The 17,511-nt window shown below is 39.4% G+C and overlaps 1 protein-coding gene across 10 annotated transcripts in view; it reads right to left on the bottom strand.

Moving 5' to 3' along the window:
- Positions 1 to 17,511, bottom strand: part of LOC129769730 (syntaxin-1A) — a 116,320-nt gene that overhangs the window by 17,105 nt on the left and 81,704 nt on the right. For 8 of the 10 annotated variants that reach the window (XR_008741952.1, XR_008741953.1, XR_008741954.1 and 5 more), the window contains exons 5-8: positions 13,612 to 13,795; positions 13,476 to 13,549; positions 13,219 to 13,356; positions 6,477 to 6,587 (exon numbers count right to left, since the gene is read on the bottom strand). Coding sequence is in view for 3 of the 10 variants with exons in the window: in XM_055772165.1 (XP_055628140.1) it covers positions 6,477 to 6,587; positions 13,219 to 13,356; positions 13,476 to 13,549; positions 13,612 to 13,795 (507 nt within the window). In the remaining 7 variants the exon portion in view is untranslated. Of the gene's footprint in view, positions 1 to 5,467; positions 5,579 to 6,476; positions 6,588 to 13,218; positions 13,357 to 13,475; positions 13,550 to 13,611; positions 13,796 to 17,511 lie in introns of all 10 variants that reach the window. The other 2 variants (XR_008741958.1, XM_055772166.1) reach the window with 1 other exon arrangement.

The following is a 17,511-nucleotide window of genomic DNA, read 5'->3' as shown; positions in this document are numbered from 1 at the left end:
TATGTGATAGAGTAGAAAGCAGAAACATACACACAGAGATGATTTACATGAGACAGTATTGAAAAGTGTCCATTTATATGCTAGTGTTTTCCAAGATGTAATCAATCACATTTCCATAAATCTCAGTTATAACCAATTTTGTTGTTTTCTCCCATGTTGTAGAGCAAAATCACACAGATGTAGTATGGGAGAAAAGTTCTCCATTTTTTATTAAAAACAAATTTGATGAGCAACTGAAAAAGTAAGAAAATATACAAAAATAATGTACATATCCCAATATGCCTAATGCCATATAAATGTGTATTTAGCCAACCCAGTTACTTTGTTGAATGTAAACATTGAATACAATTGTCATTTTGTCCTTTGGAATGTTTTGGAACACCTAAAATTAATTTTTAGCATATGTTTTGGCATCCCGATCTATTACATTAAATGAGTTTAAAAATAACAGAAAATGCGCCACTCTCTCATACTGATATAGCATTTGAATAATATACGAGGGCGGTCCGAAAAGTGCTTAGCCTCATCGCCCGATGGTTTCAGTAACGCAAGAGAGATTACTTATCGTGTACACTCATACCTCGCTATACAACCGCTCTTTACACGGCATTTCGCTACAACGGCCCTCTTCAATTAAGGCAAGTTTTCGATTCACAGCCTGAAATGTTTCGCCATAACGGCAAAAAAATTGTTTTTCGGTGTGCCAATGAAAATGGCCATCTCGAATTTTCAAACGGAACTTTTGATTCCCACGAAAAATTACCCTATACGAAATATCGGCTCAATCGGACTTCATTTACTTGTAACGCACAGTCGTCAAAGTTTGAGCTTTATGTAAATCGAAAAATAAAGTTTTTTGAAAACTGATTGATTCCTTATGCGGCTTTTCGCTATGCGGCCGAATTTCGTGGAATGTATTTAAGCCGTAAAGCGAGGTATGGGTGTAGTACATTCTTGTAAACGACTGCTGTCAAAATTTCTCGAAGGACTCGAAGTTTTGTTTTGACCGTGTATGGAAGCGGGCGTGTCCGCGGATTCCAGAAAAATCGAAAAAATGGAAATTCCGCCATCGCCACGGCCAAATTGGTCGAATTGCACTACGAACTGCTGCCCCATTCACCGTATTCTCCAGATCTGGCCCCGTGCGACTTTTTTTTTATTCTAAACTTGAAAAAGTCACTCGCCGGGCAGAAATTTGAGTCAAATGAGGAGGTCATCGCCGCCTTGCATTCCAACCGGCTTTGGTTTGACCTCCCATTAACGTCGTTTGGACTTTTTTTTGGGTATAATCCTAAGCTGACGTTCAGTCTGAGAGAAAGAGATGTTTGCTCCCGTACATGCAAACATTTTAAAACTTTCGAAAAAGATTCTTTTATTTGTTTATTTGTTTCAATTCACCCCTCAGCACACGAAAAAGCATTTTTTCTTGTGAAGATGAAATGTTTTTTGCCAACGCTAGTTTGGGTGTATAAAAATTGGGGTAATATTTTTGGAACTTCTAAAAGTCCACAAATTTCACTATCTGTCTAGAAAATGCTAATGAAATTTAATGAATCCGGCAATCCTGCCTCCAAATTTCTTATATCATCGACGGATACGTAAAATATTATTTTCAAAGTAGTTTAGGAAAAGAGATTCACTCATATCAGTATAAACATCAAACAGACAAGTTTTTGGATTGACAGAATTAACGTGAGGTTTAATAGTTCCTAAAATGGTAAACCAAAGCCCTTGTCTATGCGAAATCATGAGGAAAAGCATTAAAAAGATACCAGCAGTTTCACACAAACTGGCAATCAGAAGACCCTAAAATCTGTTTCATCAGCCGATCCTGAGTTTAACATTTCCCGTGGAATCGATATTGCGATAGACGGATTAGTTTACTTGTCGAAATCATTTTTGGTTGGATCGTTGCTGGCCGAATGGAAAGCGAAAATTTAGCAGAAACAGTAACTTGCCACGTTGCTCGAACCCCGTCGATCGATGATCAGCTATAACGCTTTTGGACATTTGAGGTGAGCGGATTACAGGCTCTAGAAATGAGCAGCAATGTGAAAACTTCCATCGTGAAACCGTTTCACGAGACAACTCTGGTCGATATATCGTACACATGTCTGGACACCCTCAATTCGAAGAGATGTTTGGAAGCCCGAGAGAGACAGCTCTTCTACGATTCCGTTGGTTAGAATCAATGCTGGGAAGGAAGCCAGATCTCAAAACGCAGTAACATAACTTCATCAGAGAGTACATTGCTATTGGGTACATGACAGAAGTACCCGATGACGATGTTGATCGCCCAGATGCTTCACCATCCTCTCGTGAAGAAGAGCCGTTTGAAAACTAATGTTCATGTCGTATTTGGCAGCTCGGCGAAAATGAGTTCCGGACACCCTTTAAACGGAGCTCTTCTTGTCGGACCGGCGTACAAAACGAATTATTCACTATCGTTCTGCGCGTATTCGATAGTTCCCTGTGCGATTGGTTAAACCGCCAGGTTTAACTGCACCCCAACGATCGTCCGCTCCAGAGATTTCTTTGAGGATTTCATATGAACCCACCAAAGCTTGCGAAATCTCAACGATTACGTACGGTCTTGCCCCGTCCTCATTTTTAGTGCAGCAGGTGGTAGAAAATGATGGACTGTGATTTCAGCCGAGTCGTTGAAAAAGACGTTTACGTGGATGACCTGAATTCTGGTGAAAGCATTACGAAACGAGCTATTCATTTACAAGGGACTTGATGGAACTTCTGCAGCGAGGTTGTTTTCGTTTGTGGAAATTGGTTAGCCATTCCCTTGAAGTACTCTCAGCGATTCCAGAAGAACTCTAGTGCCATAGATCTCCTATGAATTTTCGCCCTGAAGAAACAATATAAATCCTCGAGATCTGCTGGGAACCGGAAACCAACACTCGTTGTTTCAACGTTTCCCTCAACCTTAAAAGTTTGGTGCCAACGAAAAGAGAAGCTCTGTGAACGATAGCTCTGCTGTATAAGACATTCCGTTTGTTTGAAAAATCAGTAGCTACAATGGACCCGAGTTCTTTTCCAAATTATTTCTGGTCAGACTCCAAGGTGGTCCTGCAGTGGATGAAGTCACCATCGCGAACCTAGAAAACATTCGTTACGAATCGCATTTCCGAGATACAAGTCAAGTCAAGTCGACCTATGGCTTCCTATGGATGCAAGTTGCAGATAACAAAAATCCCGCCGATCTGCTGTCCCGCGGCTTGCCTGCTGACGAATTAATTACCTGCGACAAATGGCTTTACGGAAAAAGAAGGCTGCGCAAACCTAAAGAAGTTTCATTTCATTCAAAATATCCAGGGAATACTGGGATCTCAACGGAACAATTAGAGCAATACCCTTCAACTGTTTTCTTTTTTATTCTTCTACACCACAGGAGCTTTTTCTGCGATTCTCCTCATACAGCCTGTTGCTGAATGTAGTGGAATTGACGTCCCGTTTCATTCACAATGCTCGCTCAACATTGAAAATAATGTCTGAATGATTTGAAAATAAAATCCGTGAAGCCCATCTAAAGGCGGGGTTGGGTTGTAGAGGGTTAATCAACCATTTAATCAATACACATAAAAGATAGCTCTGCATAGCGGCGAGATCGTAGCCAATGAGGAACATTCGCTTTGCGAGTTTTACTAAATGAAGAAACACAAATGATTACTAAGCCAACGGCAGTCCTACGTCAATCTTGCGGTTATATCATAGGTATAACCCATCCATAGTTTTTTTCGTGAAAGAATCGCCAGGAAAGGGTTTAAATGGGTTTAATACGATACAGCGGTACTGTAAGTGGATACAACTTTTAAATGGAATAGAACTATTTCTTTCTGTCTGAATAAATTATTTATTATACATCCATTGTTTTTTTTACGAGGAGGATACGTGTCTCGTAAAAAACACGTGAAATAACCGCGTTAATTGAGAAATCCGCAATAACCGGAGAGACGCAGAAATACACCAAGGGCTGTCAATTGAAATAACTTATAGCGAGAATTTTTAAGCTGGCTGGCTGACTGGAGAAATACATGAGGCTAACGACATAATTTTTCCCATCTTTCTCTTTCTTATTTTCATCGGAAGAACGATATGCGCGGTGGATTGCTACGCTTGTCTTCGCACTGTTATTGATGTATTCCAATTGTATTTCGCTGTTGCTCTAGTTGCTCTTTTTAGTCGGAACAATTTGAGGAACACAAATTGGATCAATAAAAAAAAGGCACATAGTGCGTTCGAATAGTGCTTGACATTTCACATTTATTATCTCAAGAAAAATAAAATGTTATTCATTGTGATATATGCGTAGAGATATTTCCTATCAATTGATGCAAACATCCTTGCGATCTATTGAGAAATGCACGAGTTATAAGATTTCAAATCTTTCATTTTTTCCAAATTGTTCAGTGCCTGGATTTTTATTTTATACCTTATATTTTCCGGTTAGACGTAGTCCTACGTCAAAAACGGCGTCAATTAGAATCCGCGTTAATTGGGAAATCCGCGTAAAAAACTGGATTTATTTAAAAAATGTCTAAAGATGTCATCGCCCTATGTACGATATACAAAAAATTTTACTATGTGGTGATGAATGATGAAACCAACTTCCTTCAGAGCTGACTTCAATCTGCTCCTTGGTCTTGAATTCAAACCGCATTAGAACAAGGCAAGGTGAGCAATCATTTCGAGACTAAAAATAGTCGAAATTTGTTGAAAAATATATAATTTGAGACAGTGCATATAAATTTGTGGACTAAAAAGTTAAAACATCCTCGAAGTAGGATAGTAGGATACAATGAATCAACTTATTTAAATCAAACACTGTCTACGAGTTCAATTCCCGCTTCGGACATTCTTCCTTCGGAATGCAAGTAAAGCCGTGGTTCGAGTGACGGACCAGCTAAAGCTGGAAATCACTATAATATAGCAAAAAAAGGCTTCGGAAACGACAACTGCCTCTTACCCAAAAATACATATTTTCTTTGTTGTTCTGCTCTGATTTGGCGTCTTACGATTAGGGAAAAGTTACAATCCTCGACCCAGAGACGCCCCAGAATTTCGTCGATCCTAAGATATTGGACCATACCTTAGTTTTACCTAAATCTAGACTTTATAACACTATTTCACGAATTCTATGAATAATGTGTGACTAATGGATTCTGTTCCTTCCAAACTATCGATTATTTCTTCATGCTGACATTTTATACAGTTCTTCCGTATTCTGTTCCATGTTCAACTGTACAAAACCAATTTTTTCCAATATACAATCACATAATTTTCTCTCAACCCAAACTATAACTACGTGTGTGTTAGATATTAGTTTTATCTCAAAAGCCACCTCCATAGAAGCTACTCCTCATAGCGTTGCTCACAATGAGACCACTCCGTGGCAAACATTCCAAGAAGGTAGGGGGGAAATAAAACGATGAACTGTACTTTACAGATGCATAAATACCTTTCTTGCTTTGGACATGTATTTGCTCGCCTCAACCAGCTGCTGTTGACCCTGGGCTACATACTGCCCGCCCTGCTCCACATGGTACTCAATTCGGTCCACCAGATCGCCCTTGCATAAGGTAATTGCGATGAGGTCGTGTTCGAGACGAGGAAACAGATCCAGTTCAGGGAGTCCAGGGATCCGAATGGGGCAAACCGGGCAAAAATTGCCAAGGAATCGAGTTTTGGGGTGGGGAGAAAATCGAGGAGTGGGAGCAGACGATGTCGGGTGACACCGTGGGAATTTAGGATCGGTCCAAGCAGTGACGGAAGGATATTTACAACAGGCGAATAGCCGCAACCACCGAGAAAATGTGATCAAAATTCGGTGTAGAAGAAACTCGGAAGCACCCGTGGGGAAGAGAGAAGTTTGTTATTGCAGTTGTTGCAAAGTATTATTTTGTACAGTTTTGTTCAATCATTCGATCAGCACGAGTATTGGAAATGTTAGTAAAATTTGATTGAGTTCAAAGGAGTAGTCATCAAAGGTTTGTCAGCATTGGAATATTTTAGGATATTATGTTTGTCATATTTACCACATGATTCATTCACAAACCCGAGCAGTCACCAGATGAATGTTTTTTGTATATAAATGAGGAAGAATGGTTAGTTACCCGTGCACCAGATTTGTCACATATACCCATTAGATGGTAAGTTGCACACACGTACCCATATCGATCACACATACACACAATAATGATGATTATTTGAAGCAAACATGCAATTTCATATAATACACGTAGTTGTTAGATTTCATAATAATACCATGCATATAAAAATAGCGGTAAAATAACACACAGAACCATAGTTAAGAAAATGTATCAATCGAGCAATAAATATTTATATATTTGATGAAAAGGACCGAAGGAATGGTAATGGATAAATATGGAATCGGCAATCGGATGCAAAATGAAACGAAAAAAAAAGAAAAAAACACAACTAGTTAGAAAGGTAATACGGTTACTCACCCGGCGGGCTTTGCTTTGATATTTAAGCGCTTTCTTTGTGTCTTGTGTCGCTGTTTGGACATAATCCATTGCATGTTCAACATGATATTCTATACGATCAATCATTTCACCCTGTGTGAGAAGAGGAAGGCAACGTAGGTAGAGAAGACTTTTTCATTGAGTATTTGCAGATTTGTGATTGCTTTTGGTAAAGGTGTATACGATTATGATTGTTTTTTTTTTGCTTTGCTGTGCCTTTCTTTTGTCGTAATCCATATGCCGTTGACTTCTATCGCTTTTTTTCGATGACTTAATCTCAATCTGTTTCACGAGAACCTTCCGGTGGAGGTGTGTAGTAAACAACATACGTGGGAGATTTGCGAAAACAAGTGATTCTCACTGAACAGTGCGTAGATAAAATCTTGTTTGGCTTAATTATATCGGTGTTACAAATTTTGTGATTACAGTTAGCAAGTACAAAACAATGAAATAAAATCTTTTACAGTATACGGAGGTGCGGAGCACGTATACGAGGGAAATATATACAAAATTTGGGCGTTTGTTTTGTGATTATTTCGAATCAACTCCAAGCTTGGAATACGCAATTAAAATTATTGTCCAGAATTTATAAAAATTAGTCTCATATCATAGGGTGATCAGACGAATGTTCATTAAGTTTATTAGTATTCCAATCTGACGTTTTTGAACGGTTTCTTTAGAAACTCCAGAAAGGAGTCAAACGGATAAAGACAAAACTCCGTACCACTTCGACGAGTCAACCGTCGACAATTGGAGAAGCTCCTTCTCATACAGGGTCATTCAGATTAAACGCTCACAAAAAAACCGAATAGCTCCTTATCATTTTTTTCACTCCGTTGATGGTAACACTGCATTCCCCACTTCGGGACAATAATATTCGGTTACTCGTACAGTCGGATCGGATGATTTTTGGTGTCAAGATGTACAATTTACAAGAACGTGTATTTTTAGTGAAATCGTATTACTCGAGCAACCGAAGCCTTAATGAAACTTTGTCCTCTTATGGTAGGAATTTCAACATTACTCGTCGTCGTCGATCACTTCCTCTGGGGGTACGTGAAGGACCGTTGCTATGTTATTAAGCCACAAAATTTGGAGGAACTTAAAGAAGAAATAATTCGGATTTTCAACAGCATCGAAGTCGTAATGTTAGAGTGGTGCCTGAAGAATGTTGTTCACAGTTTAAAACGCGTTATCGAAGAAAGGGGTGGTCACATCGAAAATACCCTAAAGTAAGCTTTATTTTCGGTTTTTTTTAAATAAAAATTGGTTCACTTTTGTGGAAGTTATTAAAATTTGTTGCGTGAGTGTGTAGTCTAAAATATCCTGTAGATTAAAAACTATTCCCTGCGAAACAACAGGCGCATTAATTTATGTTAAAAAATCTCAAATATCGTCTGTAAGAAATTTACATTGAAAATTTCACGCCTCAACGCTATCTACGATAGGAAGCTCTTTCTTCTCTGAATATACAGTAGGCGTTGTGTTCAATTAAGTATTTTCACTGCTGAATTTCGAGTAGTTTACTTCCTGTCTGAATTGAATTGATATCATGATTAATCGTGAAAACAATCCGACAAACCAAAAAATATTACTCTACTACATGGGCTGAAAAGTCCGGGGATTTTTCAACAGAGGGCGTCACAAAAAAATGAGCAAGATTCATTTCTAGAGGTTCATCTGTCACTAGCTTATGGCTGAAGTTTCATGACATTTCGTTTATTTGTACACAAACAACAGTGTCCCTACTTGAAAATTCGCATAGAAAATGAAGAAAAGAGGAATATCATATTTTGATCAAACATTGTTTTTTTGATGCAAAAAACAGTGGTTGATGTAATGTTATTCCACTTCTGCACCTTCGAGAACAACAGTACGATTCAGTTTATCGAGGGGTTTAGTGAATTTGTAATGGGACGTGCAAGCACCGCAGATGCACCTCACCAAAAGAGGCAACGAATCCAGAAATCGTAAAACAAGTACATCGACTCGTTTTGAACGATCGTAATGTGAAGTTATGCAGTTCAGACATGAAAAAGCTGTCCGCGCGATGGGTGCCACGTTTGCTGACCGTCGATCAAAACAGCGGCGCGTTGAAGATTCAACAGCCTGTTTGGCGTTGTTGTAGGCGCAATCGAATGGACTTCTTTCGACGTTTTGTGATAATGGATGAAACGTGGATCCATTATCACACTCCTGAGACCAATAGGCAGTCTGCGAAGTGGCACTGAGGCATATTTCGAAGACTTAGACGTTTCGTTCTTCAAAAAAGGAATCGAGATGTTGGAATCTCGCTATACCAAGTGTATTGCCATCGAAGGAAACTATGTTGAAGAATAAATACAGCTTTGCCCAAAAAAACGATTGTTTTCATTAAAAATCCCGGGATTTTTCAGCCCATGTAGTACCTCAATATGAACCAAGGCAGACCCCATTTTCCTGATCTCATCTCAATTTTTGGTAGGTTTTTTTTGCGTCTATTGGTCAATTTTGCAAACCAGGAACTGTGCCTAAATGCACAAAGGCCACATTGAAACCGCCTGGCTAAACTATGTTCCTTAACTACAAAACCAAATTGTTGAGTCAGAGTCAAATTAACTACTTTACGAAGTTAACTTTTATTTCAACATTTCAACAGCAAGTTGTTCATGGGTAGATCCTCTTTTATCATCAATCAGTTAAAACAATGCTCTCAATCAAGCTGTTGAAAATGTTGGCATGTTGAAAATTGTAAGTTTGATGGTTTGGGTATGATGCTCTCACAGTGGACTTGTACCGATTGTACTTCCCATAAAACGAGTGAATAGGATACTTCTGACGAAGTATTAGAGAACTACTTCAAGAGGTAATTGAGGCAACACCATCGGAATAGTTCGTGGAACGGTAGTTTCAGATTCTGATGTGGCAAATTTGTTCAACAAATCAAAATAAAATTGAGAACTTCTAGAGATTTTTTAGAAGTATAAAAGTTCGTGTTGAAGGCTGTGTGAACTGATTGAAAAGGAGAACCAAGGATTATTAACCTGATGTATTCAATACACAATCGTATTAACCAATAGTTATTTAAGATCGTCCAATCTAAGCAACCCATGATCTTCTGTTTTTGCTTTCAAAAAATTTCTTCTTTACTTGTTTGCCCGTTGCTTACATTACATGCTTTTCATTTAGCCTCATAAGGTTATGGGCCGAGAAATGCGTTGCTAACGGAAAACTTCACGAACGAAAATTATCAAAAAAAAAACATCGCAACATCGAACAGAGAAAGATCCGGAAACTCTACAAGAGTGCACAAGCACAAACATCATAGCAGAACTACACATAGGGCAACCCAACTATCGAGCTGCTGGTCAGTCGGAAGGACTTGCAAACTAGGAAATTCGCAGTTAGAACCTATCTGAAGGGGAAGATTTCTAAAAGATGGGTCAACCAACTACGAATGAAGACGGTACATATCCCGCTGTAGACAAACGGAAAGATCTAATCGCCACAGGGGAAATAATTTTGTTCCTCGATCCAGTGAATTTCGCTCACGTCGAGGAAGTGAAAACTGCACCGGAGGTCTGGAAAAAATTGACAAATATTTTCGAGGATAATGGATTGACTCGCCGGTGGGTGATGCTGCACAAACACATCACGACGAATTTGGTAAGCTGTGGTAAGCCTCGATTGAGGAGGTCTATGTCAATCGAATGATTTCCACCGCCCATCAGCTCATCGGAATCGACTTTCGTTTGGACGACAAATAATATCAAAGAAACACAATCGAAAAGAAAAGATCCACAGAGCCGTCGATGTGAATAATGTGGCCACATAGCAAGGCACTCTACTGCGATAAGAACCAGTTCAGCGATAGGGCATAAAAGGGGATGCCTTCTGTGATGGGGTTGCTCTCTATATGGTCTAACCAACCCATTAACTCACTCAAAAATCATCTTGAAAGGGAATTACGAAATCCAATGGGTTGAAGAGTATTAAAATTTTACTTATTTGCTCACTACCTACACTACACGAATTTTTCATTTATTCTCATCATTAAGTATTGATTATTGATATATGGTGTTAGTTTTTTTTCATTTAATTCTTAGCTTTAATTCCCAATCGAATGAAGCTTTTTTCACGGAAAAACTTGATGATCGCGTTTTCTGGTCACCCTTGTGAAATAATTAATTCGAATCATTGCTACAGATGAAATGAATCACAAAATAAACACTCGAAACAAGTTACGAGGAAGCAAATCTGGTAAATCTGTTTTTTTTTCAATAGATTTGATCATTATAATGATATTGAAATAGACTCTCTGTTCGAAATAAATAGTATAGGGAAATAAAATTAAAAAATACGCCACACTTCTGACTGATAGAGACTGGACCTACACAAAGCGGATTTTACTTATGCGGTTTTGCATACTTTCAACATTAGACACCGAGTGACGAATTTACAATGACACGCATACATTTTGATATTTAGAGGTGAAAATAGAAGTCAGAAAATCATAGGCTTTTCAAGGATAGAGTGAAGGAATATACAGACAGACACGATCACGCAATACTTCGTAGAGGCATAGGGAGACAACAGAACATTGCTACATTGCGTTATGCGAGAGGGAGAGACTCGGAACAGAACACCGGGCGATTTGGTTCATACTTGTTTGGATTCAGTCTACCGTCTTCACAGCACAGCACATATAACAGAAACAATCCGTCGATACTTCTCGGGCGTTAGTTTTTCAGCTTCAACTCAATATACTAGCGATAATCTACTGCTGGCTATTGTGCGGCGGGGCGTCGAATAGGTTTTTCGTAGCATAGCTTTAAGCCTCCAAAGTAGCGCTTGAGGATCAACGCAAAGTCCTAATGGCAAACACACGCGGAGACGCAGTTGCTTGTTGTACACACTCATATACCTATGAAGCATCGGGTCGATGCAGGTGTCCTGTGTGGTGACAGGCTAGCCGTTGTATCGACAACACCATCGATCCGGTTTAGGGGCTCGATGGTATTGGAACAACTAATCTATTTTTTAAAGAATCCTATAACTATACAATACTGAAAAAACAATTCAGAATCTACAGGAACAAGCGTAAAAAACGTCAATTCAAAACAAAGTTAATATGAAGGTAGCAAAACAGTAAAAGAACAAATCGAACAATATGAATATATTAGTATAAGCTTTCTTTTCGACGGTTTCATATCGATGTTGCATATTTTCATTTACGAAAACTAAGAAAATGTCATCCACACAAGATATGATTGAGTACTGGTTTTCGTCCAGCGCATAATGAATGTGTGGAACAACATGGCAAGATGAATTATGCAAGAAATTAAATTGTACCGAGCGAGTCATTCAGTAGAAGCGTGCTCGTTGTCGACACGAATGATAGGCAAATCAATGGGTAGAATGTGCCCTTCGGGAAATAATCTGTGGGATAGCAAAAGTAAGTTCCAAATGAAATCGAATTAAAAATGCAGATTTACAAAAAATGGATTTTTGATTCGAACGAAAGTATGCATTCCGTTTGGATTGGAGGAGTTATGAGTTTTCCACAGCATTTGGGAGTTTTTTGACTCTAGTATAACTTTTGAAAAGGGCGTATTGATTTTAGTCAGAGAAATCTTTGATAATTTATATCTCAAAAACTATGAGTACTACCGAAATAGTGTCTTAGCAAGATTTATAGAGTACTGATATCCATACGTGAAAAAATATTTACTGAGACAAAAAATTGAACATATCGTTCACCATAATGATGTATTTGGAAAAGTTATTGAAAATTATAGGCAAATTCATGAAGTTTCATAAACATGGCGGTATAACACGACGAAACATACTAAAAGAGCCTATTTACTATTAAAAAAACAATAAATTAGAAATATTTTTTTAAATATCTCGAGAATGGCTGCATTTAGAAGGAAATTATTATTTTAAATCACATCAGGATTCATAGTTTGTGGCTAAACTTGATTGTTAACATACAAAAATTCCAAGTTTCGAAAATTCACAAAGTTCGTCAAAAATAGTTTTACACTCTTGTACCCATTTTTTAATTTTCTACATGACTTCTATTTTATATGGAAAAATTAAACAAAAATTTAAAAAATACGTATTTTGTGTATATTTTTTTCACGTCATAATTTTTGAGATATAAATTATCAAAGATTTTTCTTACTAAAATCGAGACGCCCTTTTCAAAAGTTACACTTGAGTAAAAAAATTCCCAAATGCTGCGGAAAACTCATATTTCCTCCAACCCAAACGGAATACAAACTATCATTTGAATCAAAAATACTTATGTTTTGTCATTTGTCGATTTCATTTCGAATTGCTCAAAACTAGGACGTATACAAAAGGATACTTTATATGAAGTTGCTTAATTTCCAGATAAGTTATCTAAGATTAAAAAATGCGGATAGAAATAAAATGTGATAAACATAAAAAGCAAAAAAAAAACCAATCGCTTGCAAACACATTCAAGCTAGCTACTAAATCTGCAAAGATTTATACACGTATACGCAATTATATAATGCAGTGCCATTTCCTAGCGTGTGACACCTTGCACTGATATATTCCCTGACGTATCACTTTGTGCTCTGCTAATAAGTTATCTTTGATTAGCTTGTTTTCATTCGTTGTTTCAACTCGACGACTGTTTACTCGGAGCTGGATGGTGCCTTTGGCGCTAGGTCATCAAAAGTTAGCAAATAAGATAAACGAAATTCCCCTTTACCTGACTCTCGACCAGCATTGCCATATCCATGAACATGTCATGTAGTTCCCTAATTGAATTTTCCAGTTTAATAATATCTGCATGCCGTGCCTCGATATCGGCGAGCGTTTGTTTAGCTTGTTGGGTTTCCATTATAATCTGGGCATTAGCGAACCAAATCCGGCGAACGATGAAAAGTGAATCGAAAAACAAAAGATTTAAAATACATTAGTATTGCAGAGTCGGCTAAGAGAGAGCTGGAAGTTTTGCTACGCTACCCCTTGCGTAAAAACGGCAGAATTTCCCTGCTCCAACATTTCCTCTAGCTCCTCGTTTGTCGTTGCTCTACCCGCTGCAAAGGTCATATCGTTAAGTATTCTCGTTCCCTTTGGCATATCTCAAAACAGAACTTACTAATTTCCAATTGTCGTTGTATTCTTCCTTTGCACCGCTCTCGGTAATCAGTCTGGGTCCGATTGTACTCGGTCATAACCTCGACGAACTTACGCGAAAGCGTCGAGTGTTGTGTCTTCCGTATCCTAAGATCGGCATTGGACTGTTTATTCTGTTCCTCCTGCTCAATGTTCTGTTCGATACCCTGAAATGATTATTGTTGTATTAATATATGGTCTAATTATATGAGTGTAAATACTGCCATGAAGAAAAACTAAACGGAAATTATTTATAAAAAGGTTTTATATTCAGAATTCAGATTTTGATCCAAGGGTTCCCGGAATAAAACGCTGCAGAAAACGACTGCAACAGAAACTGCCACTAAGAAAAAGTGTAGTAGGCTAGAAATATTGTGGCGCGGTATTGTATTTCAAAACAAAAATTAACCGGGCAAACGCAACTAGTAAATTCAAATCAATTGAATGAAATTGAATGAAAAGATGTTGCATTTATCATTGTTTGAATTTACTGTCATCATATTGATCCATTCATAATTAAGGCTTTCTTCAGAATATTGCCTTTTCTTGGGCATTTTAAAAGTGTTCCCAATCCACGGCCTCGAGTACATATTGTGCCATTCCGGATGAATATCGTGGAACCGACGACAGACCGATTTTTTACCTAATTCAGAATATGTTATTTCATACAACTGCCTCTTTTCAATTGGTCCTGCGTGGAGGCGATCTGGCGTAGTGATAACATCCGTACCTATCACGCAAAGGTCACGAGTTCAATTCTCACTCCCGACATTCTTCCAAAAATGGAAGTTAAAAGTGACGAACCAGCCAAAATGTGTTGAAAGTCACTATACTAGAGAGAGAAAAAACAATAAATGGGTCCTAACGTATGCTTTCGTTCAAACGTTCAACCTTTGTAAATATCACAGAGATTTAGTGCTCCGTGAAGCGCGAATTTTGTGTGGAGCTGCAAGCTTGGAGAAATTGTTACACAACCGGTAGATTTGCACAATCCGCAATCCACCTCTGTATATTGCGGCCTACATTATTATTACACTTTACAAGTGTACAAGATAGACAGATTAGTTCATCAATCTACTACCAGCCATCATATAATTTGTTTTGGTAGAGTTTATCATAAGCCCAATTTAACTGATTTTCCCTTTGGACATTGCTCTGAGATTAACGCCGAAGAGGTCGATGTTAACCGCGGAACAAATTTGAGAGCCTGTCATCCCGTTTCAAGCCATCTAACGGTACGAACTCGTCCAAGTTGGTAAAGAAAGTGCGAGTCATCACTGATTTGTTGGTGGAAGACAATCAACATAATCTCATTATGTCAAAAACCACAGCGAAAAACGCGCTTAAAATTCACCATCAGTAGGCGACTCTCGCCGGGTAGGTTTCGCTTTTGGAAGAAGTTTGCAACACGAATTACCGCCATGGTAAGTACTGCAGGATGATTCCCCATGATTTTGATTTTGCGAAGTCGACCGAAGGCATTCGACGCCGGGATAGATTTTGTGCGAGCGAAACCCATAGTCGAAATTTTTAGAGGCGAATGAACTGCAAAGTTTAAAGTCTCTCAAAAACAAGGAATGGATTGGAATAGTCGAAATCGAAAAACTGTACGACGAGAAACAAACCATGATAAATGACATATGTATTTGCGCGTTATTTCGAGCGACCAGAACCGCCTTGAAGCGAGAGATACGTAGGAGCAAATCAAACTGCTACAGTGAGCTGTGTCAAGACGTCGATGCAAATCCTTGGGATAGAGCATATCGAATCGTGATGACGAAAATCCGGAATTATGTCCGGAAAAACTCGAGGTCATCGTGAAAAGACTCTTTCCGCAACACGGCCCACCGACGTTGTGAGGAGGAAACTGAGAATGCACAAGTCACCAACTAAGAGCTCATTGCGAATGCCAAAGATCTGACGGTGTAGAAAGCATCCGGCCCCAATGGAATCCTCAACGTGGCCTTGAAATCGGCGATCCTTGCTTTCTTCGACATGCCCAGGATGGTGGTGCAGAAATACCTGGACGACGGTTACTTTCCTGTGAAATGGAAAATCCAAAGGTTGCTGATGCCGCTTCCGAAGCCAGAAAAATCACCTGAGGATCCAGGATCGTACAGACCTATTTGGGGTTATTCTCAACAGATTGGTGAAATGCACGGAAGGTGATCACGGATTGTCGAGAATGCAGTTCAGGTTCCGGAAAGGAAAGTCGACAGTGGACGCTACTTGGACAGTTGTTGAAAAAGTTCAAGTCTCGCTTAAACAAAAACGAAAAGGTGATCGTTACTGTGCGGTGGAGATCGTAGACTTCGCGGACAACATTCTAACAACGGTGATTAGCGAGACGCTCCAGGAAGTGGAAATGTTGGCGACTGAGGCCGTAGACACGATCGGTAGCTGAATGGACAATGTGAAGTTCCAGATGGCACACCACAAAACTGAGATATTGTGAGCAATCACAAAGCAATACTACGGGCAGAAGTCTTGGTCGGAGGACATACCACCGGCGGGTTGTGAAATAGTGAATAAATTCCAACCAGCACATCGACTATGCATGCGGAATGGCGAAGATCACGTCAAATAGTTTTGGTCCAAGCAGCAGCAGGAGGCGCCTACTAGCAAGCGTATCTTCGATGATACTGAGGTACAGCGGCCCTGACTGGTTGGAGGCTCTAGAAACTTAACGGAATCGGAGAAAGCTGAACAGCACATTCCGGCTCATGGCCATAAGCGCATGGTATGCGCTTATAGGACCATTTCGACAGAAGCTGTGTGTGTAAGCGCTGGGATGAATATCATCTGCATCACTCTGGCGGAAGACATCGAGTGCTACAAGCGGAGGGTAATCAGAGGTATTCGAAAAACAACGAGAGCGGAATCGATGGACAAATGGACATACAGGGAGTCCGTTGGGAATAAAAATCCTGCGAGGGTGACCGTGACGGGGCGTGCGTCGCGTTGAAGGGCACTTCCTGATCGGTTCACGTCTCGACAGGTGAGAAATCCCGCGAGGGTGACTGTGACGGATTGCGTGTCAAGTTAAAGGGCAATTCCTGTTCAGTACACGTCTCGACGGGTAAACGGATACTGGTAAGGTGGAATGAAAGCGGCGTGGGGAATCAACAAAATACCTGCCCGGCAACGCTCGATCGCGGCCTGGATGGAGGAACACTGCGAGCGAAACCGTTGTTTCGTTCGAGTTATAATTTCGCATTTAATGTTCGAAGAGAAGCAGATCGAACGAAATACAAAAACAACTCGATAGGTATTCGAATTTTATCAAAACACTCGAAATATTTCGAATCGATCGAAATACAGAATAGGGGTGTATGTCTGCACCGTCTACGCGGAACAAACTGGTTCAGGAATAGCATTTTCGAGCTTTCCATGTGTGTAGCAATTTTTCATGAATCCAATCGATGTTACATGCGAGAAGCTTATCTAGACAATTCATTATTGAGATCGGGCGATAGTTTGCAACACTGTGGATATTGCCGCTTCTGTGAAATGACGAAATTGATACAACCTTTCATGCCTCCAGAAACACACCATCCGATTAAGGCTTATTGAAGTAAATCGACACAGGAAGCGCGAACAATGTGGCGCATTGTTTCAATAATGGTGGCAGGCTATCGGGGACTGTACCTTTCGATATATCCACAAATGAGAGCGTCGTCAGAACATCATGACAATTCAAAGCCAGGGATGGTGTTAAAGGAGTTGAGTTCATTTCCAGCAGCGGATGGTTCATTGTTGTAAACACTGTTGAAGAAGTCTGCGAAATAGTTGGCAGAATCGCGGTGACTGTTGCCCAGTGGTTCTCTCATCATGGCTAATTTTTAGCTCGTAATTCAATCTCAATTGTGGTGCATGTCATACT

Source organism: Toxorhynchites rutilus, chromosome 2 (assembly GCF_029784135.1).
Source record: "Toxorhynchites rutilus septentrionalis strain SRP chromosome 2, ASM2978413v1, whole genome shotgun sequence".
NCBI classification, from domain to species: Eukaryota; Metazoa; Arthropoda; class Insecta; order Diptera; family Culicidae; genus Toxorhynchites; species Toxorhynchites rutilus.
The sequence above is the reverse complement of the archived record's forward strand: the minus strand, read 5'-3'. Positions and strand labels throughout refer to the sequence as shown.